Below are 27077 nucleotides of genomic sequence, written 5' to 3'. Positions count from 1 at the left end.
CAGTCTTCAATTCCCGTTGATGATAATGAACTGCAAACACAGGAGGTCAGGTGAACATGCCAAAATGTAACATTTGTCTATAGGCAGACGCACAATTCAGTGTACTATATGGAGGAACAGTTTTCCATAACTGAGTCTTCCAATTAAATAACAAAAAAAAAGGTTCAGGGAAATAGTTTGATTTCAAATAAAGGTTAGGGCAGCTTCATCATCACAATTTTAAAAACTTGGTTAAGGTTGGGGAATGATCACGATCTGAAGCTACTGATGCCGTCGTTCTTCTACGAAGGACAGTCTGAAATTGAATGATTATTCACATGATGTTTAAGCTGCAGTGAAGGACTTATATAACGAAATAGCCAAATTTTAAATCTGGTTTCTGTGGTGACATGCCTACGCTGGCACACTGGATGTGATACGTTTACATCTACCAACAGTAATTAGTTTGCTAGAGCTAAAGGAGGGAATCAATGGCAGCGATGGTGCAGGCAGCAGCAGCAGCTCAGTGTGTGGAAGCACAAAAGTTGTGCACTGCAGGTTGAGGCTTATGGCCGAGAGCAAACTCCAGTTCATTAAACTAAACTCAAATATCTGTCTCCCAAATTTGTCTTTGTCTATCTTGTTTTATATCTTTTCATCTTTTCAAAGTGATTTCTGTGAGTTTGGAGGTGAGATGCATGTGTGCAGTGTGACATTATCAAGTGCTGTGTTGTAAACTACATGGCAACTGTATCTGTATCCATGGCGATTTGGTACTGCGCAAGCAGTTTCCTAGGCAGCAACAGTTGTTGCCTTGTTTGAGCCTGTCTTAAAAAGTCCAGGCATTAGTCCTTAGTTACTGCAAACAATGCTTTTGGCAGGAGCAGACTGCCAAACTAATTGATTTACATAGATAGATAGATAGATAGATAGATAGATAGATAGATAGATAGATAGATAGATAGATAGATAGATAGATAGATAGATAGATAGATAGATAGATAGATAGATAGATAGATAGTGTGGAGTTGGCTGGATGATAACAGCAAGAAAAAGCATAAGCTGGAATAGAGAGAGAGAAATGGAGCAGAAAGTAGACGTTCTCGAGCAGGGTAACAACCCAGTGGATGATAAAAAAAAGAGTGAATAGAGAGTGAAATGGAGCCAAGAGAATGGCAAGAGCATGTGGGCGTATTCCTGAACAGAAGAGTCAGATTAAAATAGAACAACAGCCATGTGACGACAGTGTGACTGTCAAACACCTGCAGCGGAGAGACAGAAAGAAAGAAGGACACAGCGAGACAGACAGACATAATGGGATGCATGGAACAAATGGAGAAACAGACAGGTGACAAAGAGACAGAGGGAGGGGGGTGGAGTTGGAAATTGTGACTAGTGAGACCATGCAGAACATTGGAGGGAACTAAGCGATAGAGAGGGAGAGCGTGGATCAGATACCGATGAGTGAGTGGTTGGGAACAAATGAAGTAGAAGATGAGGATTAAGAATGGGGACCATTGTTGTGGCCTCCCTGTCGGAGTGTGTGAATGAGAAAGTGCTGGTGTTTTTCTCCTCTGCGCTCCCATCAGTCTCCCCTTTTCCTGCCCTGAGCTTTGAATAGCTCCTTGCAGCAGTGCCGCTGGAAGGAGAGGAAGGTATCATTGTCTCGAACAAAGGTGCTATCAAACACGACGCATCTGTTACATTTTCACAGTGTCGTTTTTGAGCAGCCATGATATTTAGACAGCCCTGATTGGCAGTTGTTGACATTTGAGAGGAGGCCGGCCCCTCAGTGAGAACTGATGACAATCAGAGGCATTTAAATTATACAAGGTGCTTAGCATTTTACTGCGTCACTGCTCAGTCTGCATCAGGAACACACACACAGGCAGACTGGGATATTATTCAGAAGTAATATATTATTATCAAAACAATGGTCACAATCTGAACACACATGCTCGACATACTGTCAGATTCAGTGTGACTTACACTTTATAAAATCATTCAGTAACAGTCTCCACAGTTACAGTTCAAACAGGAAGGGCTAATAGTTAATTTGGCATGACTTTTTAATTGCCAAAATGCAAACAGATGCAGGCTAGAGAAGGCTCAAGGTGTAGCCCACAGCTAACTCTCTGACTCCACAGTGCTTCCTACTTGAATCCCCCAAAGCATTATGGGAACTGCTGTTCACAAACTTAGACCATTATGAGTAACAAACATTGAGTGTTTTGCACCATCCAATGCATTTGTGACTATGGTATCCTGCTGATATGGAAAGTGCTAAGTTCAATGCAACTCTGAGGCAAATTGAAGGCATTTCTAAACCCAACTTATTTCATTTAAAATCACATTCACACATCACCAGCACCACAACTGACCAAATTGCTGACCAAAAAGTAATTGCTTCACAGTGATCCTCTACTGAGTAGAATAAACACTGATAACAAAGACTAACACAAATGACATTCATGGTAAAACTCACACCGAGGTGAACACTCAGATTCATCACCAGCCTGCTCAGTGTCGTCATTGTTGTCATCAGTGTAATTGTAGGAATGACACCCGATGCAGGAACATTAGTGCCGCTTCAATCAGCACAGATGACCACCACCAGAGGCGATGACAGAGGACGGCACGGTATGAAGGCTGCTGATGCTGCTCAGTCACAGGCTGAAACAAAAGGAGACACGAGATGCGTCTAAACCTACAGCAGAGGAACTAATTCATTTACTCACACAGACACTCATCGAGGAATAAACAGCTTCACGCAGAACAAGCTGGCTGGACACAGTTATTCATTTCACATCAGCAACAATATTTAACAGTTAATGAACCAGACAAACAGTGTTCATGTTTCAAAGGTACCCTGTTATGTTTTTTTTTGCAAACAAAGCTATTTTTACATTCACATTGTTCACATTCATGCACAGTCTTCTTCTTCCTTGGTTTTGTTGACAGGCTGCTGTATTTCTAGGGATGTTTCCTCCAACTGTTATAAGTGGAATTGTGTGAAACCATCAGTCATTCTTGCACATGAGTATCCTCGTCCACGAGCAGTACACACCAACAAAAAGGAGACTCAATCTCAGAAACATTCCTCTGTTGTGGTACCAGAGGTCTAAGGCTCCACTGAGTATCTGAATATTTGAATTCAAAAACATCCAACAAAGGCAAGAAAAGGCCAATTTATTTGTATAGCACCCTTTCAATGACATAACAATCCAATGTGCTTAAGGTTAGATTTACAGTTATAAAGACAAAGTACAAAGGAAGCACAAGGCGATATAAAAAGACATAAATATGATTTAAAAGAATTAAAACAATGTAAAACTGTAGACTAAATAAGCATTTAGAACAAATGTAGGGGTGTCAAGAGCTCACCATCTTTATGTGCATTCATTAGATTTTTTCAGATAAGATAAATGCTTTTAAAAGAGCAATTAAAGAACCTATCACACTGGCATTTTTACAAAAAATACTAATAAGAAAAAGTATCAAACAGTGTTTATATCATGATAATTGAGGATTAACACATAGACAGCACCCCTGTATCAGATTATAAATCTGATGTGCCTTTATTTCTAATGGCTCACTTCTTTTTTAAGTTCCTTTCTCTCTTTTTATTCTTTAATTAAAATGTAATATTGATGAGACCAGATGAGAACAGCTGTCCGCTGTTGTCTTTGGAGATGCTATAACAGCCTTAGACTGACTGTGAGGGGAATTGGCAGTCGTTCATTACTGCCAGAATATTCCTGTCAAGTTTTCTAGTATGTGGGTCAAATTAATCTTGCTGGATTCGTTAAAGATGAGCTCGTGAAATTTGGCCATGGGCATTAATTCAGACATGAAGCCATAATGATAGGAGCAGAAAATGTGATATGAATGATTGGTTTTCATTGTGGATTTATTCGTGATTTATTAGCACAGATATAGGCTGACAGTGAGAGTAGAAACCTCTGTATTTCTTGGCCTCGCTTCAACTACCTCACTTGTCTCTCTCCTCTGAGCGATGTGTGCAGCAGTTTTCTGTCATTATGGGATTGGGTTCTTCTGTTTAGTCTGTCAATTCCTGCCTTTCTACATGTTTTTTGAGGTCGGACTTTATGTTTCTGTCTATCATCTACCTCCTGTTGAGTAACGCTCAGGAAATATTTATGAATTGTGGTCTGTTGGCTTATTGCAGCTTAGTAAGTTTTACTCAAAAATCCTCAAAAATCCTGTCTTTTTCCCACTCTCACAAAAACATAGGGTACTTAGGTCACTTAGGTCACATTACATAGAATTAAATTAATTTCCTTCACCCTAAATTTCACAGGTCAATTAGCTGGTGGCACTGTGATGCACCTGTTTCTTCTCTTCTTTACGCAGTGATAGGTCACCATAGCAGCATCACTTTCTTGTTTTACACCTCCCGTCCAGTCCAACTCCAGTGTGTGTGTGCGTGTGTGCGCACGCGTGCACGAGTGAGAAAATTGTCTGCCTTTCCTTTTTCTCTGTGTGACTCCATTGACTTAGATAAAACTTAAATCAAACTTCCTCTCAGCTTTTTGTACTCTTTGATTTTCATTATTGGAAATAGCACTGGGAGGCAGTATGTTTGCGTGCACTCATGTATGTGAAAGTGTGTGTATGTGCGCGTGTGTGTGTGTGCGCGTGGAGGGGCCTGTCATCATGGCTTGGCTGTATTCTACAGTGCATGTGTCTCCAGTATGTTAGTAATGCTACTGGAGACCCAGCTCTGTTGGAATAACAACCAGGACCCACTGCAACACTACCAGCCTCCCTCAGGCCATGCTGTGTATGTGTGTGTGTGTGTGTGTGTGTGTGTGTGTGTGTGTGTGTGTGTGTGTGTGTGTGTGTGTGTGTGTGTGTGTGTGTGTGTCCTTGCCTTCCTTGCCTCTGTGTGTCTTTTCCTTCAAACAGACAGGCAGACACACTGATTTAGTCTTTACATCTATCCCTCTTCACTCGTCTCTCCCCTCAGCGAATAGCAGACAACTGGCTTAAATCAGTCCACATTAGAAATTCACTCAACTCAAATGCTAAAGAGTGAGCAGTACGTCCCCGGTCAACTTAAACCTACCACAGGTGAAGGAGTGAGTAAGCTAGCAATTTGCTGAAATGCATAGAGGGGTTTATCAGAGCATGTACATAGTTCATTTTACATAAAACTCTATAGGCATGGGGGAGGACGCCTTTAATCACCTGCAAGCGTGATGCCATTACCCTCCATCCTCTTGCTATTAGATCAAGGTTGAACAGTAAACCTCTTGAAATGCAGATTGGCTTGATTTACCAGGCGGCTCTGTGAACAATGCAGCAGATAGGGGAGTTACCCTAAAGGCTCCAATTAGCTCCTTAAACTAATCCTCCTGGTCGAGTCTTACGCTAAGCTTGGTCTTTATCTAATGTGGTCAATTTAGACTATTAGTATTCAGCTAACTGGGTAATTTAAAATCTGACTCTCCACTGGATGTGTTACTGTCAATACAGTCAGGCACTAAGTAATGATAGGGTATTTGCGCTGTGAGTATTTTGCAAAATAGTTACAAATGAATGAACATGAAAACAAAACCCTTGTTCCAAAAGTATTAATTTTACTTAATGATGATGAATGTTGTATGTTTTACGTCAACGTGAGTCTGACTCAGCTATTCAGAGCCGAGGAGGGATTCATTTATTTGATATTGTGGAATATAACTCATAACTCGTGCTTCTCAACAATTAATGAAATTTACCTACATGTGACATCAGGGACAGTGACTCAATGGAAGTGTACAAACTGTAGAATCTCTTACTGGGTTTGAACGAGACAAAATTAAAGGGAGAAAGTTAAAGCATATGACCACAAAATAATTTGCAGGAACACTTTGATTGAGTTCACGGTGATGTTCTGTGTAATATTGACTTGAAAAATTCAAGGTTGTTGTGTGTCCTTTTAAAAATCCCTATTTTCCATGTCGCTGTGATGAAGCTTGTGGTTTTTATTGATGTTGGAGGATCAGTAGAATAAAACATGATTTACTTTGATGATGATTACAGTTTTGATCTTGGGATGGGAGTGCACAAGAGAAATAAATTGTGTTGGATTTTATTCTGATTGTCATGGCTAGTTTTCAAAAATCCGGCCTGTAAATCTGCATGCGTGTGACAGCAGCTGACCAGCATCTGATCCAAATAAACAACAGCCATTCATCTTTTCCTGCGAAATATTGTCAAGCAAGAGCTAGTCTTAAATAATAGCCAAAATGGAGCAATCAGAAACAGGAAAGCTTCTTTCCGATTGTTTTTAAGATATTGGCATATATTCTCGATTTGTTTGCAGTCAATACCGAATGATGTCATCCAGTCTCTCTATATAGTGATTTTAATGTTTTTATTTCTGTACACACAACATCACTTGCACATCTGTCTGTCCCTCCTCTGTTGCTCTTGCTGGTTTCCTCCTTTCGACATCTGTTAAAATCCATTTGGACTTATCCAGACTAAGAGTTTTAGTATTGAGGGTATCAGGTGTTCTGACTGTAAAGCCCTTTTTGGCCAATTTGTGATTTTGGGCTGTAGATACGCTTGACTTGAACTCTATCCAGTGATAAAGGTCACATAATTCGACTCGCAGCTCTAAAGATTTTCTAGTAAGCAAAATTTTTTTGTCAGCAATCCAAATGTATAACTGCTGGAAATCAGGTTTCTCAGGATTTCAGGATTTTAGCCTCAATAAATCTCAAATAAAGGTTGTTTCTCGCTTCACTTGCAAAACACAACTGGAGAAGTTACTATATAACTTGTCATCTCCTCATTCATTCGTCCACTCTTTCCTGCTTTGTTGCTACACCGCTGCTGCCTCCTATTCTTCCTTCTCATTTATCACATACATTTGCTGTAGTATGTTCTTGCATTTTACATCATGCATATTTCATGTTTCACTTGTGTGTACCTCAAATCTACTTCCTGCTAAATCTTTCGCACGCTGCTGTTGCTGGATTCAGATTAAGAGCCCCTCAGATAACAGATCCTGCACCACCAAATACAGCCGTATAAGTATTTAATTATGCCTTCACCATTAGAGAGCAAAAGAACAGCAAACATGAGAGCTGACTAGCAGCGCTGGCGCAAATAGCTGTGGGGAATAATTTTGTTGTAATACTGCAAAAATGAAATACTCACAGTAGTACTCACTGAATTGTGCCATAAAAAATCCCTGCTCACCAGGCAGCCAAAGCAGGGTAAAATGAACCTTAGAAAGAATGTGCAAATTATCTTGATATTATACAGAGCTGATTTGGCTTTATCCTGCTACTGCAGCTCTGTCCATGTAGACTTAATTAAGGTTTTCAGTGAGTTGTCCTCCTGGAGTTATGCTCCAAATGTCTGCCTACCTCTCTATTAACTAATTTTGCCGCATACTTTTTTCTTTACATACATTTATTAACAGGTCGGCATTTTCTTACTTCCTGCTTCACTATAATGTCATTTCCATACCATTATACTACCAAGGCTGGCCACTATATTCTCAGCTTTTTACACAAGCTGCAGAGCAGCTTCACAGTGATGTTTAAGGCTTGATTGCCCTCCCAAAGAGTAAACTGAGCATACTGAGTGCACACTTCAGACACTGTGTAACTTTCTGCCCACACTTGAAAACCTGCAGTAACTCCAAATAAAAGTGAAAGGTAAGATAGAGGCTGAGACAGATATGAAGAGGTGAGCCCATTTTTAGGAAGTGATCAGTAGCATCTTAAAGTCTGATCTGACGTGGATTGGAAGCCAATAAAAGGAAGCTAAAATAGATGTTATATGGTCAAATTTTCTGGTTTTAGTTAAGCGTTGAGATGAAGCATTCAGAACCATATGAAGACTTTTACAACACAGTACTAGTAAGCACCAGGCTTGACAACCAAACACTGCAGTAATCAAGTCTGAAACAGAGATATGTGTAAGGATTAACATTAAGAATCTTGGCTGTCAAACTTTGGGAAATCACAAATTATTTGATCAGAGCATGATTGCCTTTACAGGCACATACAGCTGAGTATCATCAGATGTTTGGAATTAGGTCCATGACTGTGTATAATTTGGCCATGAGGTGAAATATAAAGAGAAAAAAAGTAGAGGGCCAAGAACGGAGCCCTGGGGTACTCCATATTTCACATCACAAATTTTAATTGAGTATTAATATAGGAAGCTCACTCAGTTTTCAGATAAATTAGACTTTAACTACACAGAAACCAGGCCAGAGAGGCCAAATTGATTTTCCAGTCCGTCTTAGAGTATACAGTGTTCTATGGTGTCAAAAACCACACTGAGGTTTTGACAGGAATTTTGCTGACGAGCTTTATCAGACATGTTTTTCCTGCTTGCATGTCTCGTGCAACAGATATGCTCGCATTTTAATCTCTGCAGCTGTCTCCACAGGCTCCATGAAGGCTCACATTTCATCTGTGTCTCACGGGCGTAACCACAACCTGAAGCATTTATTCACGCTAAGTCTAATTTTTCAACAATACACACAGAAATGAGAGGTTGATGCCCAATAAAAAGGTACTGAATAGATATGTTTATCTACATTTTACAACCTAGGCAGGGCTGTGCTGCTCACTGGAAGGAGCAAACCACACACACACACACACACACACACATCGCTGGAGCCATAGCGATGGCCCACATTTCCCATCATGCCGTGCAGGATTGAGTAGTTTAAGTTTGCTATTTTCTGTTCCAAAATGCAAATGTTATTTTGTGACATTAGTGTTTTTATTGTAATGTGTGTGTTCAGAACATGGTGGTTTATGTATGTTTGCAATTGTCACTTCATTGTTAATAACTACCAAACATTTAACCGCCTGCAGTAACACATTATATCAATTTGTTACCAGGAAAATGTAATAGTCACAGTAACATCTTACTGTTGTAATGTGTTAATTCAAACACTGTGTTTAAGGTACTGAGGAAGCAGGTGGCTGGATTAGAAGCCAACACCAGTTTAGACAACATTTCAACATAGGAGATGAAGAACTAATTCTGTCCCTAATCTGAATTTTTGTGCAGGAATACTCTAAAAAATGAGCTGTTAATAGCGAGCAGCTAACAGATGGTTGCTTTTGAGTAAGTTTGGCAACAGTGTCAAAAATGATTCTAAGCTTGTGTTTTTGTTAATGGTTATGAAAATGAAAGATGCTGCTTTTGCACGAGAGGTAGAAAACTTCCACTTTTGATTTATTTTTTCATCAAATCAAGGGGGCTACCACTGCAGTGAGTGGGTTAATGCAGTGCCAACAAAAGGCTTCACTCAGAAGACTGAAGGCAAGGTCAGAGATAAATTCTCCAAATTCTTCTGAAGATTGGTAATAAGGACCAGGTGTTCTATAGAAGTAGCATGATCTGTGTATGTGGTGCTAGGCAAAGAAATTCATATTGATTTAGGTGGTTTTAATACAGGAGCCTCAAAAGATTTGAATTTGATATCAAGTTTGGAGGTCAAATTTGACATAGCCCGAGCAACATTGGGGTCTGATATTTATCAAACCAAATCTGAGGGTCTCGTAGGGCCTGTAGCTTTCAATATGTCATGTCGATGAGAGTACATGATGGATTCATTGGAGCAAGATGCCTTATATTATGAGTAAGAAATCCCCACCCTGACGTGCCTGGTAATGTCAGGGTTTGGATACAAATGTGATTACTATGGAGTTGTTTTTACCATTTTAACGGGTGCTTTGTGGGACACTTATCAACTGACAGTGGTAGGCATGGTACTAGATTTTTGTGATTCACACATTTAGGGTAAGAGAACTAGTGAGTAATACAGCGGGGGAGGGAGACAGTCTCAATGTCCTAGACCGGTCTATCAGTCTGATATTGTGCACTGTGAAGATTTCCATGATGAACATACTAACCAAGCTTGTGAACATAAAAATCACAGTTTTATGAGAGCAGTTTCATGTACGAAATGTCAGAAGGTAAACAGAAGAGCCTATGGAAAATATGTGAGCATGTGTGTGAGGGGGTGTCTGATAAAGATAAAGAGAGAGAGGAATTTGTGTTTAGTTATGCTGATCACTGGCGCCCTTCAAAATGTCAGAGCGCTCCGAGTGATTAGAAAGGCTGCAGATAATGACAACAGCCACAACGGCACCCTGATGAAAGGTAGAGTGGGGCATGACCAAGAGGAGGAACCTGGAGAACGTGAAATTTAGGGGTTCAGGTAGAAAGGTGCGGGGAGGAAAATAACAACAAAGTCACGTAATTCACCGTATGGATGGATGTATGACATTTACATTCTGCTTCAGATGAGCGCATTTCTGTGACAAATCATGAATGACAGTAATGCAATGAGTAGAATGAATGTTGGACCTATGAGAGTAATCCTAAAATTGAATAGAAATAATTAAATAAATGTAATAGATATACACCATTATCATAATGGCCCTTCACATTGTCCTGTCATGCTGCTTTGGATCTCCATCGTCAGGGGGTGGATTTGCTGTCTCTCGTATTAAAAAATTGTATTTTGTTATGGCATTTTCAACTCAATTCAGATAAAAGCCTTGGCCAAATTCACATAAATTGAAATGTCATTAGAGATAAACAAACTGTGTTAGTGTAATGAAATCATCTCGCTCTTTTCTTTCATATTTTACAGACTGTCATGCTTCAGGTTTGAATTAATTGAAGGATTACACTGTCCTCCATCCATTTGTCATGCTGGGGAGGTTCAGTGACCCCACTGGACAAAAGTATGTTGTTCAGTTAAAGTTCTACTGTATTCCCCAAAAGTTGACATCAGCCTGTCATGTGACAGCAATAAAATGGAAGTAAATTATGAAATGTCAAGAAAAAAATGCTAGAAATGTAATTTAATCTTGTTAAAATTACATTTGATTGAGCAAAAGTCTGTCCCAAAAGGTGATGCAAACCTAACGTGTGTGTGTGTGTGTGTGTGTGTGTGTGTGTGTGTGTGTGTGTGTGTGTGTGTGTGTGTGTGTGTGATGGAGAAGCAGGAAACTAATATAACAGATGGTTTGAGGTTTATGGCGAGAAATGATTGTGAAAGGTCATAAGAAAGAGTGTGACATTTACCAAGGCATACATCTTATTGCTATTAATGCACACACACACGCGCACACACACACGCAATACATGCACATCCAACTACCCATACACACACGCACACACACACACGCAATACATACACATCCAACTACCCATACACACACACACACACACACACACACACACACACACACACACACACACAGGATGACAGGTTTCAGCGTCCATCCTCAACAAGTTCTTGGCAGCAGAGTGAGGAGGATGGATTGAGGATCAAACATTACTTATTGGGATTGCGCAAGCATTTCAAGATCCACAGCTTAAGACACAATACACTCACAGTCTTTCTCACACACACACACACACACACACACACACACACACACACAAGTTGGCAAAGCTCCAACTTCATTACAACAGCACTCTGGCAGGCTGATTGAGTGATCAAAGCTAATCGCATTTAATCATATCTAATCATATGTAATAACCAACACTGAGTGCTCAGGCATGACAAAGCTCCCCACTCTCTCTCCATCACTCCCTTTTCTTCTCTTCTCCTCCTTCACTCCTTGACCCTCCTCAACCCCCTCATCCAAACACTCGCGGCTCCTCCTCCTCCCCCCTCCTCTGCCTTTGTCGTCCGTGTTTCCTCTCAGTCAAAAACAAAACTGAACATGAGTGAGAAAGAGGTAGAAGGAGGGTGTGAAAACGATAAAAGAGAGGGTGACCGAGCAGACACCCTCAGCAGAACACGGAGCCCCCCCTGCAGGTGCAGCTCACTATACTTTTGTGGTATTATTTGCTTGAAGAAGGAAGAACATGTTCTTCCCGCCGGCTCGGCAGTGTGACTAAAACTTTTGTCAGAACAACTGGAAGAGCATTGTCTGGCCGTCACAGGCAGTAGTTTCAACGTTACCGTCTTCTTTCCACTTTGTATTCAGCACACAGTTTTAAAAGCTGCAGCATCTTAAGCCTCTGTGATTTCTTCCAGTGTTTTTCTATGCTTTGATCAGATTTTGAAGTCTTGCCAAGATTCTCTCTTTAGGCTGCGCTTACATGTAATAATAATGCTGTGTGATAACTGGCACTGGTAGGGATTTAAGTAGAAGACTGCACACAGCGTGAATATTCTCATGGTATGAATTTACAGCCGTCACCTGGGATATTACCAGCGCTCTTTTGAGGAAGTTGTAGTTGTGAGACGCTGTGGCTCCGTATGCCTGTTTGTGATTTTGGTGGAAGGTGAAAATGTGAAAACATGGAAGTGCAAACTCAATCTTCCATGACCTTGAAATATAAGCTCCCCTGTTTGTTATCACACATCAGCTCTGCTGTTTTCCTATTCCTCTGCTTGCCTACCCTGTTTCCAAAGCTAATCTTTGTTATAGTAGAAAGTTGTTTTGAGAGGACAAAAAAGTGCACTTGATGAAAACAAACTGCTCTCACCTTGCACTTCTATTGTTCCTTTCAAGGAATTAATATACTTCAAACAAAGTGCTCGTCTAATGGTCACACACAGCATTGCAATATTCCCCTTCCCAATGTCTACAATTGGACTAGCACACCCACTTAATGCAGCAGTTGACCAGATGTGTAGAGGCAAGGAAGTTTTCTCTGCACCTCACTTTTTCCATTACATTGTGGCAATGTCTCCATTTCTACAACACATCTCGCCTTGTCCCTTTCTCTTAGAGCCAGACCTTTAAGTGTGGCTGGTTGGACAACACTTAGCTCCAAGTAGTTTGTTTCAAGCTTACCGCAGCCTTTCCTTTGGAATGGAGTCGTTCTCTTCTGGGTTCAGCTGTGAGGTCCTTCATGCCAGTCTGTCTTTAATATTTGTAGTGAATTTTGATGTGGAGAGATATTTCATCAAAGTCAAAGGAGATAAAAATAGACTGGCTCTTGTTGAATTTGATCAGACTGATCAGAGGCAGGATGTAATTAAGATAACCGCCACTCTCCTCCAAGTTAAGTGCTTCTATCCAATCTTCAAAGAATGCAGCAATGATAAGAAAGTAAATATCTGTTATGTAATTGTGAACCATGCGATCTTTGCTGTAGCACCTCCAAACACCATTTCATTTCATGAATAATCAGCTGCTTCTTGAACGCTTAAAATGAATATTCAAGTGCTTGGTTTTTCACAGTGCCTAAATGAAACAAATGCATTGAGTGTCCTGAAGAGCAAAACTAACTCCAGTAATCCCTGACGGTGTTCAGCTCAGTTCATTTACAAGTACCTCCAACAAGCACAGGCTGCTATGTGTTTACCAAGTGTGACACAGTTTAAATATTGTTTCAGAGGCCTTTGCTGCCTGCCAAACTAAATATCTAGAGAAGAGCTGTTGTAACATAAACATAGTACCCACAAAAAAAGAAGAACCAAAGCCAAGGCCTCAGGTTTTTGGAGCCGCACACTAAAATCACAAACAAGCAACCAAACAGACATCAGGACATCTGTTTGTTTCCCTCCCCAGGATGCTTTGCTGCGGCTGGCGGCGGTTGTCGACGCACGCTCGCTGCGAGTGGCCCTTCGAGACAGCATACAGGAGCTGCTACCCAGCACGGTGTTTACACTCGCACACAAACTCTACATTTGCACAAACAGCTGAACATAACAGACATTTCCTTGATTTATTACCTGGAAAAAAAAGAAAGCTTCCTGTTAGTATTCATAGCGGTGGAGCTAAATGCCTCGGTCCTAACAGACCAGGGAACAAAGGCGCTGGGCCTTTGTTGCAAATAGATGAGGCTCATCACTCATTCTATTAATTACAATCTGATTAATTTTACAAATGAATGTGCGAGTATATGTGTGTTTCTCATTGCAGGAATGTGTATGTATCTACATGCTGGAGGGAGACTCCAGGCTGCTGTCTGATGACCCGCCGCATGAACTGCCACAGGAGGGAAAGATCAAGTGTGTACTCTGTGTGTGTGTATATGTGTGTGTGTGTGTGTGTGTGTGTGTGTGTGTGTGTGTGTGTGCGTGTGTGTGTGTGTGTGTGTGTGTGTGTGTGTGTGTGTGTCAATGCTGCAAGCCGCAGATGTCTCGCAAAAGAACAAGGGAGAGATGAAGATGCGAAATAGAGACAGCTGTTTCTCTGTGTGAAAAGAAGGTGCCACCTGAATGAATATGAGCCAAAATCACATCAACACAGAGACAGGAGTGACACAGAGAGAGAGATCTCATCATCAAGACACAGGAGGACCTCCTCCGTCTCTCCTGTCCTCTCATTTGTACGACCTCATACTTTCTGCCCTCATCCCTCATCTTTATTGCTGTCTCATTAATACCCTCCCTTTATCTCACTTTTTTCCTCCTTATTACACATCTCTCTCTCTCTCTCTCTGTCTGACGAACAGTTTCCCTCTCTTGTCATCTGCTATTCCACCTTCCCACCCCGCTGCATCAGTCTATCATTGCCCTTTCTCCTCTCGCCTGCCCACTCCTCGCAGAGCCATGAAGCACTAAGCCGTCTCTGTTTTGGTCTTTCTACACCCCCCTCCTCCTTCCCCGCCACTCCTCTTTCTCTCTCACCTTCAATCCCTCTCCCCACGGAAGCGTTGCAGGGCTAATAGCCGAGGTGACAGCGCCCGGGGTCCCTTGGCGAGACATGGTGATCCTCTCCCCTCTTAAGTGCTCTCTGAAGCTCTACAACCTGTGTGCTACTACGACTGCTGCTCAGGCTCCGCAAAAACCAGCACTACATTATAGATGAAACTGTCTGTTTGACAGACAAGAACCCTGTTTCTAACACCTCATTGCCACACAGACACCGGAGCGCACACAAACATGCTTATGCAGAGACGAACACACAAGGACGCGAGCACAGACCACACGCATGCACACACACAGACACGCATATACAACCCGATGCACTCCTACACACATACGCACACACATTTGCGTGCACTGCATGCAGGCTAGAGGTAGTGGCGATATTAAAAGAGCTACAGGGCACTTTGTTACTTTTCTGCCTCCAATTCACCTGCTTACATAAGCCTGTTATCAAGACCTTGGCATACACACACACACACACACACACACACACACACACACACACACACACACACACACACACACTCAGTGAACTCATCTGAGAGGCAGAAGGCCACTGTGTTTGCGCCTCATTCCAGCTCCATTCCTAATACATACAAGCCCATTAACTGGACCTTGGCGCGCACACACACAAGCGAGCAAGCAAGTTCAGCAGACATCTCCCATGATCATTTATCCTCTAAACCGTTTGTTGTGCACAAGATAACTGATGCCTCATAGCCAAACAAGCTATTGTTGGAAATGCTGCAAATGGAAGACATGCAGTCCAAGGTCTCATAGACACAGAAGACAGTGGTACACATGTACAATGCAGTGGCACTACTGTTGCAATGAACCTTCTGTCGTAGGTTAGTTTTATTTCTACTTAAAACATTAAACTTTTTCCATTTTTAAAAAAAGTTGTATTTTATTTATTGCCTTATGCAGATGATTGACAGATTGCAGATGATTGATATTTTGATGGGTTTTGTCGTTGTGCAGTAATGGTTTGACAGCATTCAGTTTGTGAGGCTGCCATACATTCACGTAGTCTTCATTTTTCAGATCACATGTTTTCATCATCACACTGTAACAGCACACAGATGGAACTTAAAATGTACATTCAATATACAGTATACCACAACATGAAGTCACTAGCATCACCCAGATCAATCAATCACCAGCTGATTTCTATGAGTGCCACCCACACACCTACATAAACATTTACTGTACCTGAGTGGTCTACTTAACTGTCCATCTCCAAGTCTTTGCTTCTGCTGCTGCTAACTGTAAACACACCACCCACCACGCCAGCTCTGTCTATCCACAGAGAAAAATAAATAACTGTATTTTTCCTAACACTCATGAGTGGTTTTTTTTCTCCACTATAAACTTTCCTCTTGATGTTGCAGGAAAGCTGCTTTGAACAATGACATTACACACAGGTCAGCTGTATCTGCCACAGCAGTAACCTACGATGCGACTGAAGTGGGCTAAGTGGACATTTTTAAATCAATGCACCATGCAGAGATTTGGCTGCAGTAGTTTGAGGGGATTTCAGACTCTGTGAGCGTGTCATGGAGCGACTGCTGCTGTGTTTGTGTGTGTGTGTGAAGCTGCAGGAGGGTTCAGTTGCTTATTATGTGAAGCACATAGGACTGTGAATTTACCTGTGAAACTATATAACTATATTCATGCAAGCCAGAGTATGTGTGCTTACTGAGGTGTGCAGTGACATTACCACATGTGTGTGTGTGTGTGTGTGTGTGTGTGTGTGTGTGTGTGTGTGTGTGTGTGTGTGTGTGTGTGTGTGTGTGTGCAAATGTATGTTAGTGCAGAAAAAAACAAATCTTTGTCTCATACTTAAGCATAAGAACGTTGGCCTCTGTATTAAATATAACACACACAGACCTTTTCCATCATCACATGTGGGTTATACCTGGCCAACACTTTCACACACACACACACATGCAAAAATCTGTATTGGGTTCACATAATTTCACAATGTATGATGTCAATGAATACAACATGTCAGTTTTTGTAATGCTGGTGATTGTTTTTCCATTTGCTCCAACTGTCTTCCAAATCCCCTCTTCCTCTGTGTCTCCCCAGTGTCTGACACACTGTCTCACTCCGTTTCACACTCACACATCTATGTGCTCTAGGTACTTGTCCTTCTCAGACCAGAGTCAAACTCAGCTTGTGTGTCTTTCTCAGGAGCATCGTGGACCAGCTGAAGCGATGCCAGTGTGTCGGCCTTCCTCTGTCCGAACTGCCAGAGAAATACAGAATCTGCCTCGCAGCGCCATTACCAACCCACAGAAGAGGTGTGTGTGCAGCGAGGGCTTGAGTGGACAGACAAATGGACCAACATCTGAGTGTGTGTGCCTGTGGGCTTGTTTGAGGATGCGTGAGCATGTGCTTGTGCATGCAGAGAAGCAGAGAGATGCGAGAACGTGGGAGAACAAACAAACGAAAGGAGGTAGAGAGAGAGGCAGGGAACAAGAGATGATGATTGCTGGGGAGAGGTATGGAGCCGTGTGGGTGAAAGGTTTATGATAAGAAAAAAGTATGAAAAGGACTATGAAAGGACTCCACATTCCTCTTCAAATTAACATATTTAGTATTTATCTTATAGCAGAAATGAGAAAATAACCTGGAGGCATGTAATTGAGGAGACATCCTAAAGTATACATGCGTGACCGTGCATCACTCTGTGCATCAATAAATATCACTGAACATTTAAAGATGGTGCACAAGTAAGAGTTAGTTTGGTACCAATTCAGCAAACACACCATTCTGCTTTTTGTGTTTTCCGCTGTTCGCACATGCAGCAAAGATCTTATCATCTTCAAGCTTATTTTTGCCATAAAGATCTGCTGCTGTCGCTCTCTGCTCTCCATCGATGAGGATAACAAATGAAAGAGAACAAAAGAATAAACAGTGTTATGCAACGACACTGGGTTTATTTCTTTCCATGTTCATTTCCTCTACATATTTCTATTAGTACTAGAACACGGACAAAGAACAAATAAGATTAAGAGCGAGACAAGGACATGGAAAGAAAATTGCTGGACCAATAGTCTGTTTTGTCTGAATTACTGCATTATGTGTTATGAATGTTTTTTCTCTCTCTCTTTCTTTCTTTTTAGCTGTTGTCATTCCTCTCTTGGACCAGGAGCAGGACAAGGCCATCGCTGTCTTACTGGCGAGTTCTTGCATTCAAGCACATGCAATTGGGTTTCAGTGACTTAATGGACTGGAGTAACAAAAGCAATCACTCGTGGTTACATCACTGCCCCTCCTCTTCTATTGAAAGCTAGATATTCACAGTTGAATAACACATATGGATTCATTTGCTTTTATTTAGCATTCACAAATTAAATGACCTCTACAGAGACAACAGTCAAGCTCATGTACCAGACTGAAATATCTGTGTGTGTTGCAGGTGGGCTGTAATCCACTGTCTGATCAGGATGAAGTGCATCTTAACGTGCTGGAAAAACATGTAAGGTCCCTCTTTCTGTGTCTGTTTGGGTCAAAAATGTGAAAAAACTATTATATACCAACACGTGTTTTTACCATAGGTTGTGTAAAACATGGACATACATCACCCAAAGGTTTCTGAAGAGCCTTTGTGAAGCTCAGTGACAGTGGCTCCAACCATCGCCATTATGGCATAATGGCATTATTATGCATAACATTAAGCCCCTAATATGATTTAATGAGTGAGTTATATAAAATTTCACCTTTGTACCTTTGTCATAAATGTGGAAATTAGCTATAGAGAGCAAAATGTTTTTTTTGTTCCCGGCTGTATTTCTGCTGGAAAGTTGGGCATTTTAATATGGGGGTCTATGGGGATTGACTCACTTTTGGAGCCAGCGTGTAAGTGTAGGAACTGCAGTTCTTGGCACTTCCATGTTGACTTAATTTTTCAGCCCTAGAGATTGCTGCCTGGTTTTTACAGAGGGGGTAAAGCAAAGCCTTATATACTCTATAGATATAAACCTATAGAAAGTACACAACAAAAGGTAACAAGCACCAAAAATCATCCCAAAAGCAAGGATACAATTTAAGCAGTGAATTGCCAAAACAGTGCAAAAACTACAAAACGTCCTTTTATTCATTAATTATAAAAACAGCCTCTCAGTTGTAAGATTCTGTTCATATCAACACACTCTCAATGCTAGACACAACTTATCAAGATCAATAAAAGAAAAAATCCATAATTGCGTGCTTGGCCTCCAAAAATGTCTGCCTATTGGATGTTTTATATTTCTGCATTAATGTGTGTGTTGCACTCAGACTCACATGCTCGGAGGGGATTAGACTGGTCATGTTTGGAATTTCCATTTATTTTTGTTGGTTGATGATTTTCTCTCTCAAATTTAATCTAAACTGAATTTGGTCTGTGTGTGTTTCTGCATACATGCGTGATGTCACAGGCCTCAGTGGCGTGTGTGCGAATCCAGGCTGTTCATGCGTCCTACCAGAGGCCACCTCTAAGTCCCTCTCCAATACAGTCCCATAATGCACTGCTGCACCTCAACGTCTCAGACCAGGACTATTGTGAACTGGACCGTAACATCTTGCAGCTCTGCGGTATGCACACACACATGCTCACACACACACACACACACACACACACACACACACACACACACACACACACACACCGACATCAATGATTGACAACATACATAAAGACAAACTGAATAAACCTCCTTCTTCACTCTCTCACACACGCACATCGCACATTTCCTACACCTCATATATACACACACACACACACACACACACACACACACAGACGCATGCTGGTGTATGTGAGGTGAGGTATGTTAATAGAGAAAGCCCATCTGGATAAAAATCTCCATGAATTTAGATGGAGTCTGTGGCACAAAGAGCGGATGACAGCTCCTGTTTGAAAACAGAACGCTTTGCAAAAACACTTTCAAATCTCATTCGTAATGGAAGTGGCCTCGCTAATAAATACACATACATCAGCATTGCTTGCGCCCAGGTAATTGTCAACAAATATGAGTTGCCTTTACTCTCCTCAGTTAGTTCCGGCCTCCAGCTCGCCTTTCTGCTTCCCTGACCGCCTCTTTCCTTCTGTCTTCATCTGCAGTCCAGGCAGCCCTCCATCCCTTGTCTTGTCTTCATTATTAGGCTGTCTGTTAGCTGGTTCCCGTTCACCCCTCCCCGACCTTGCTGTCTCAGTGCATCCCTCCCTGGATTACTTTCTGCCCACATGCGTACATGCTCTGCATCCCCCCTCTTCCTTAACGCCAATCTGCCCTTGCTCCTCTCTGGTTTTTACTCTCTTGCTCTCTCTCCCTTTTCTCCTTCAGGTGAGCTATTTGACCTTGATGCAGCCTCTCTCCAGCTCAAAGTCATCAATTATGTAAGTGGTTGAGATCACTCACTCACTCACTCACACACACACACATACACACACAGACTTAAAGATGTACAGTACATGCAAAACATGAAATCCTTCCAAGTAAGTTGTTCCCCTCTTGCTGTCATTACCTATACCACAAGCTTTTTATCACACGCATACTTCATCAGTCTCTTCATAATGTGCCTCACTCTGCATGATAGACTGTAAAAAGCAGGGGAGCAGGGGGAGAGATTGATGAGGAAGATGAGAGAGAGGAGATATCAGGTTTCAGCTACGGTATGTCCAGAAACCTGACAACAATTTAAATGTATGGAATTATTCATTGATAAAGAAAATATGAGCTAGAGTGGGGTAAAGCAGGAGCGAGGAGAGAGCTTTCAAGGTTATACAGCATCAAAGGGACAAAGTCTTCAGCCCTCAGAGCTTCTGTGAATCCTAATGGATTTTTTTCATGCTACATATTGACCACTTGTTTTGCATTTTTAAGGTAAATCAGTGTTTTTCTCCACATCAAAAGACCTAATTGACTGCAGTGATCAGTATCCTCTTTGACATGAATTTGTGGACAACATAAAGTCTGAAATTGAAAATTGTTTGAAACTAATCTGTTATGTATTTTTCTGTGAAAACGGTCCAATCCAAACAATCATCACCTGCTTCACCTTCCCTGCACTTGTGCTACCTCGACACTACGGGTGTAGATCACGCGGTCGAACAGCACAGCTGCAGCAGTGCAGTCTGCATGTAACACGTCAGCTTTTGATGGCTCTAAACCTGAGTTTGTAGTATTTTTTTCCTGCATCTGAAGGAAGGGAGAGGGAGAAGTGGTGGTGGTGCAAAAGGCTGCAGGGGTTTTAAGATGTATTTTGAATCCGACATGATTTTCCTTGCCTGTTTATTGTTACAGTTGTAAAAAGGGGTGAGAGGAGGAGGAGGAGGAGGAGAGGAGGGAGGGGGGAAAGGAGCAGGATATTGTTGCTTCTGAAGAATAGTCAGTTTAGTGGGAAGTGCTTGGGGTGGCTCTTATGGGATTAACAGCATTTGGGGGAAAAAGGGCGTGGAGGGGCTTATTTATTATATGTTAACGCAGAGACGTGCTTTCCATGTGTGCGCATGTCTATGCTGTGTGTGTATGTGAGTCCATGTGTGTGCGTGATGAATGCTTGCGTGTGTGACTTTGGGAGAGCGAGTGTTCTGGCATTGGCTGGTGTTTATCCCTGTCCTGCTTGTTCTCTGTCCAGCTCTGTGGATTACAGAGAAGAATGTTGTGTGTGGAAATGCTGCTCTTATAGCTGTGTGTGGGTGTGCGTGCATGTATGTGTGATCATGTATGTGTTTCTGTACCTACGGTATTGGTGTCATGGGTGTGTGTTCCCACCTCGGAGTGAATTTCAGAGTGTCAGTGAAATGTTGCAGCTCTGCAGGTGTTACACAGTTCAGTGCATAGACGCACCTTCTTCATACACACACAGAGACACCTGTGTGTGTCTTTGTCTCGTCCAAGGAATTTCACATCCAAAGAGAAACTTTAATCTTGTGCTCAAAGCACGTTAATGAATTTTCTGATATTTAAATGGTAAGAAGGTAAGTTTTTATGAGATGATCACTCATAAAGAGATCGAGTTGAATCCTTCAGAGAGGCCCTGGATACACACAGTTACTCACCAAGGTAGTCATATCAATGGAAATGTGTGTGCTTGTTGACCATGTACTTTGAACATTGAATAAATCCTCTCTCCATTTCTTTGTTACTATGAAATGACTGTGAATCAATACCAGATTTTGTTATGTGAGCTATTTAATCTCTATTCTCTGTAAAGAGAAGAAATGTTTAAAGTTTATCGTTCATTACGCATGAAACACAACAATAAAACAGGCAATAATGTATGAATAAACAGACGGGCATAAAAAACTAAAGAGGAATAAAAGTCAAAAACAAACCATAAATGAAACATCAAGGATAACGTTTAAACCAGCAGGGGAATTAAAAGTTAAATAGAGTAGTGCAAGACGTAAGTTCAACGTCCACAGCCGAGGAGCCCTGGCAGCAAAGCTCGGTCTGCTTTAGGTTTGAAGCGTGAGCTGGGAGCAGTCAGCAGGTTTCCTCCCTCAGGATCTCAGGCTGCGCACTGGTTGTTAAGAGGACAGCAGTACAGATATATATTCTGCCAGGCCATGAAGGACTTTAAAGGTAATAAGGAAATCTTGAAATCAGTCCTAAAACAGATGGACAGCCTGTGTGAGGTCATTAAAATTGCAGAAGTGTGTTCACACTAATTCATCTTTCTTTAATCTGCAATTTGATGCTCCTGCAAGAAACTGAAGATTAGAACTGAATTCCTGTCCCACTCAAGCGTCAGTCGTTTTCCACTGTCCACTGATTTCTAATCTTATCTTCACACCAGACTACGCTCTGAGGAATCTCAAATTGAGGCTTCAAAAACAATCTGACTGAGTGTTATAAAGCCCTTTTGTTTTGTTTTTCAAAGATTTTTGTGATGATATATCAGGACTCATGTGTGTGTTTGTGCTCTCCTTCAGCTGCAGCAGCAGACTCAGTCGCAGTGCTGTTGTTTACTACTGGTGTCAGAGGACAACCACCAGCTCTTCTGCCAGGTACACGCACAAACAAATATATTCTCTCCACATTTCTACCAGTCTTGTACACATTTATTTTTCATAGCCTCTCTTTGAAATGCCACACAATACAATGCAATACAAAACACACAAATATACTTATTTTCTCACACAATGATCTCTTCAGTTGCATAACCCATAACCTTTGACCTCTGTGACCTTCAGGTAGTTGGAGACAAAGTCCTGGAGGAGGAGATCAGCTTCCCGGTGAGGCCAACAAACACACCAATTTAGTCAGAAATATGAATTATTTTCATGAATTGGTCTGTATGTGTTCCCTGTTCAGTCATTCGCTCATCAATCTATGGTTTTATTAATCATTCATTCATTCATTCACTTGTTTTTCTTGCACTTTGGGCCATGAGGTGCCACACTGAGGCACATTCAGGGATATTTGCTGCAATAACAAGCTTACTTTTAATGCAAGTGCTGTCACCCTGTGTGTCGGTCTCTTTGACTGACATGCTAGAATAAACCTCCCACATGTAATCTTTTATAATCCCTGGCAGGGGTTATAATTAAGAAATTTGGGCAAGAGAAGTAATCACTTCCTTTTGGTCGCTTTCAGCCTCCTGTTTGTGGTGCAGACGTAGCATTTTTAACAGGCTTCCCATTCTGGTGCGATCACACGGTGTAGCCCGGGTTAAATGATGTGTGAAGTGTTGACAGTAGTTGGTGTAGAGAGATATCAGGACACAAATAAGTACACCCAGGATGGTCAATTTGTGGAGGACAGACTTCACTCAGAATACACCAGTAGTCAACCTTTATTTATATATTTCAGCCCTAAGAGATTCTCAAGGACTCTCCTCCACAATTGCTTTCTTCCCGTCTCTCGCCCTCATTACACTGTTTTTCATCACCTCCCTCACTCACCACGTATCTCTCTCCTTTTCTCTCCTCCGTTCAGCTGATGTTTGGACGCTTCGGTCAGGTGGTTGAAAAGAAGAAATCAATTACTCTTCAGGACATCAGCGCTGTAAGGAGACATTTTCTTCCTTTCTTTATTATCCACCTATCTATAGTATCTGTCTGCCTATTCTGTCTTTATGCTGAAGTGCCTCTCTTCCTCTCAGGAGGAGCGTAGGCAGCTGTCCAGCATGTTGGGCTGTGAGATCTCCTCCATGCTCTGTGTACCTGTGGCCAGCAGGGCCACCGGTCAGGTGGTGGCGCTGGCGTGTGCCTTCAACAAGCAGGGTGGACAGAGGTATGTATGTGAAAGACTGTTTATACTACGATTAGCTATCATTGACCTTCTTCCTTTCTGGTTGTGCACTATTTCCCCCCCCCGTCATGAATCATATGATCAAGTTTTTAACTTCTTATAAGATAAGATAAAACTTTATTAATCCCATGCTAGGGAAATTACATAAATTATAAATAAACTCTAATTCTAAATAAAGAAATTTCAATCAAATTATCTATAATTCACCACTGACTTACTGCTGAAGCACATTTCAAATGCTGTGATGTCAGTCTGAAGATGATTTTGCTTTGGCTAATTCCTAAAGCACTGACTCATGTTAGATACAAAGATTTGTCTGACAGCGGCTTACAGTAACGTCGGAACGGGCATCCTGATTGGTTGAGCTCAGCAGCTCAGATTTGTCGAGAGTGGAAACATGCTGCTGTTTCCACTGAAATCTGCCGCCAGCCAGCAGTGTGTGCTCCATGCTCCTTTGTGAGTGGATATCATCACTTTGGAGTCTGTGTCAGATCACTCAGAGCGTGTGTGTGTGTGTGCGTGAGAGAGAGAGACCATGCAGATGGCTATGTGATGATCTAGAGTCAGGTCAGAACAGCGGGTGGCTTGGCTCCCTGGTTTGGCTCCATTTCTTGGCATGTATTTCTATGTGTGTATGTGCATGTGTGTGTCTGTGTGATGCTGCCAGGAGCAATGCTGCTATCACCTGAATACAGAAGAAGTGTATAAAAATGCTCCCCAGTTGTGTCTCTCTGTGTGTGTCTCTCTCAAAGAAATAGTTTAGTTCTTATCTATCTATCTATCTATCTATCTATCTATCTATCTATCTATCTATCTATCTATCTATCTATCTATCTATCTATCCATCCATCCATCCATCCATCCATCCATCCATCCATCCATCCATCCATCGGATTTCCCTTGTCAAGCAGCATATGTCTCTACTTGTTAGTGTAGTATTAGTGTATTAGTGTAGTCTATCTTTTTTCCCTAGACAAATTTCTCGCGAGCACACAAACTTCACACACATGCATGCGCTCACATACAATCCCCTCTCTCTGTGACTGAAGACTAATATAGATGAGAGGGGATCGTGTCCTATAATTTCTCCCTCTGCCAGTGGCACTGATGACAGAGCCGGCATCTCATTACCATAGTAACAGCAGCAGGATTATGGTTGCAACTGTGCATAAAATGTGATAAATCCATCCTTTGCCCCGAGCGCCGTCCTCCAGATTTTAGTGAAGACATACATATATCTCATATATTGCATATTCATGTGCAGAGTTTTTTAGAACTTCTCCCTGCCTGCCCCTCGTAAAAGTGTAATTCAGCCTCTAAGTGTAGGACGCAGGTGCATGAAAACACATTGTGGCAGCAGTAACAGGTCTATAACTCAGTTTTGGTGCCTCAGTGTTCCTGCTCACAAGCATCATTTAATCTTGTTCTTAAGTTAGGAGAATAAGCAGAAATATACTGAAGGCGACGTGTACTACAACAACAGCACGATGATCAAGAGTACAGTATGTAAGGCCGACACACGATGAGGTTTTGTTTTGAAAATGAAGTTGGCAGCAGGATTAGGAAGGCCGAATTAATTTGGCCGTTGGATTTATTTCTGAGAAACTGCAGCCAAGCCGACGGCAGCATCACACAGGGTACACACGTTCTTCATTCATTCTCCATTTCTTTGTGGAAAGTGTTGTTTACTTTCTTACTGTGTGTATCTGACTTATGGTCTTTGGAGATGGACTCCTGCTGGTTTTTGTTCTCGCGGTGGAAATGGTGATTTACTCATACTGGAGAAAATTACTCTCCAGTATGAGAGGCTATTGCTTTGTGTTGCTCTCCTGAATGTCAGTGATAAAGGATTTGTACCTCTTGTGAGAGAGTGAACTTAATTGCCCTCGAACTGAGTTTTCCAGGCCTTTTCCAAGCTTGGTTCAAATCCTGCCTCATTTGCTAGAATTCCTGGGAGTCTAAAATCAGGGCAAGAAGCCCCAAAATCTGTACCCCGATCCTGACATCGACACAGTAATGTGCCGCTGCCCTCTGTAGGCAAAGAAGGATAACTGCTGGCAACTGTCGGCGTCACTGTGGGCACTGCAGATAATTTCATTCATCAGTCTTCATTTGCTTCCTTCATGCTGTCAAGTTCTCACGTCTCTTTGTCTTAAAGGAGAGTGACGTTCAACACCTGCAGGAAACCAGAGTTTGGTTCTGTTTTCAGCCATTCAGACATATTACACTAATTATTCATTCTTACACAGCTGTAAGTTATTCTTTGTTTTTAGTTAATAATTATACATCTTGCTTGTCTTTTAGGACTCCAACTAAAGATTGTTTTCATCATCAATTAATCTATTGATTATATTCCCGAATAATCCAATCCAATAGAAGTACTCATTATACGAAAATTGAAAATGCTTAAGCACTTCAAAATTGTACACTAAGTGCAATACTTGAGTAAATGTACGTAGTTACATTCCAGCACTAATGAAATGAAACAGCGAAAATGTTTTCTTAAGTCCTAAAGATGATGTCTTATTTTGTCTGACCAACAATACAAAACCCAAAGACCCAGTGTTTTAGAAATGTTTTAAAGGTCCAGTGTGTAGGATTTAGGGGCTCTGTTGGCAGAGATGTAATATAATGTTCATAGATATTTTTTTGGTGTATAATCACCTGAAAATAAGAATTGTGTTTTTGTTGCCTTAAAATGAGCTCTTATGGCTACAGTGGGGCCGGGTCCTCTTCCACGGAGTCTGTGTCACTTTATGCAATGTGCAACCGCACCACTAGATGCCTCTAAATCCTACACACTGGACCTTTAATAGCATTACAGCATCGTCAACATATGTATAATACGAATATTTGATGTTTGGTAAAATGAGTGCCCAAGTCCCCCAGCAGCCTACTAGCTCTGTCTGAATTCAGATTCATGATGAGACTGTGTGTGTGTGTGTGTGTGTGTGTGTGTGTGTGTGTGTGTGTGTGTGTGTGTGTGTGTGTGTGTGTGTGTGTGTGTGTGTGTGTGTGCGTGCATTTGTCTCCCCCACTGCAGACACACAGAGGCAGATGAGCATGCAATCCAGCACTGTTTCTGCTACACTTCAACAGTCCTCACTTCAACTTTGGCCTTCCAGAAAGAGCAGAAACTCAAAGTGGAGTGCCAGGTACTGCACATCGTCCTCGTTACATAGATCTGCATTCATTTCCTATAGACGGCCCCTAACCTTAACCATTAA

At 41.7% G+C, this 27077-nt stretch overlaps 1 protein-coding gene across 2 annotated transcripts in view; it reads left to right on the top strand.

Annotated features, from left to right (window-relative positions):
• Positions 1-27077, top strand: part of LOC139336002 (cGMP-dependent 3',5'-cyclic phosphodiesterase) — a 143784-nt gene that overhangs the window by 103007 nt on the left and 13700 nt on the right. For both annotated transcript variants that reach the window (XM_070969828.1, XM_070969829.1), the window contains exons 3-14: positions 13515-13604; positions 13869-13957; positions 16796-16905; positions 17731-17786; positions 18027-18086; positions 19027-19183; positions 19936-19988; positions 22530-22604; positions 22791-22832; positions 23536-23604; positions 23702-23832; positions 26894-27005. In XM_070969828.1, the coding sequence (XP_070825929.1) occupies positions 13515-13604; positions 13869-13957; positions 16796-16905; positions 17731-17786; positions 18027-18086; positions 19027-19183; positions 19936-19988; positions 22530-22604; positions 22791-22832; positions 23536-23604; positions 23702-23832; positions 26894-27005 (1044 nt within the window). The remainder of the gene's footprint in view (positions 1-13514; positions 13605-13868; positions 13958-16795; positions 16906-17730; positions 17787-18026; positions 18087-19026; positions 19184-19935; positions 19989-22529; positions 22605-22790; positions 22833-23535; positions 23605-23701; positions 23833-26893; positions 27006-27077) is intronic.

Source organism: Chaetodon trifascialis, chromosome 9, assembly GCF_039877785.1.
Source record: "Chaetodon trifascialis isolate fChaTrf1 chromosome 9, fChaTrf1.hap1, whole genome shotgun sequence".
Classification (NCBI taxonomy): Eukaryota; Metazoa; Chordata; class Actinopteri; order Chaetodontiformes; family Chaetodontidae; genus Chaetodon; species Chaetodon trifascialis.
The sequence above is the reverse complement of the archived record's forward strand: the minus strand, read 5'-3'. Positions and strand labels throughout refer to the sequence as shown.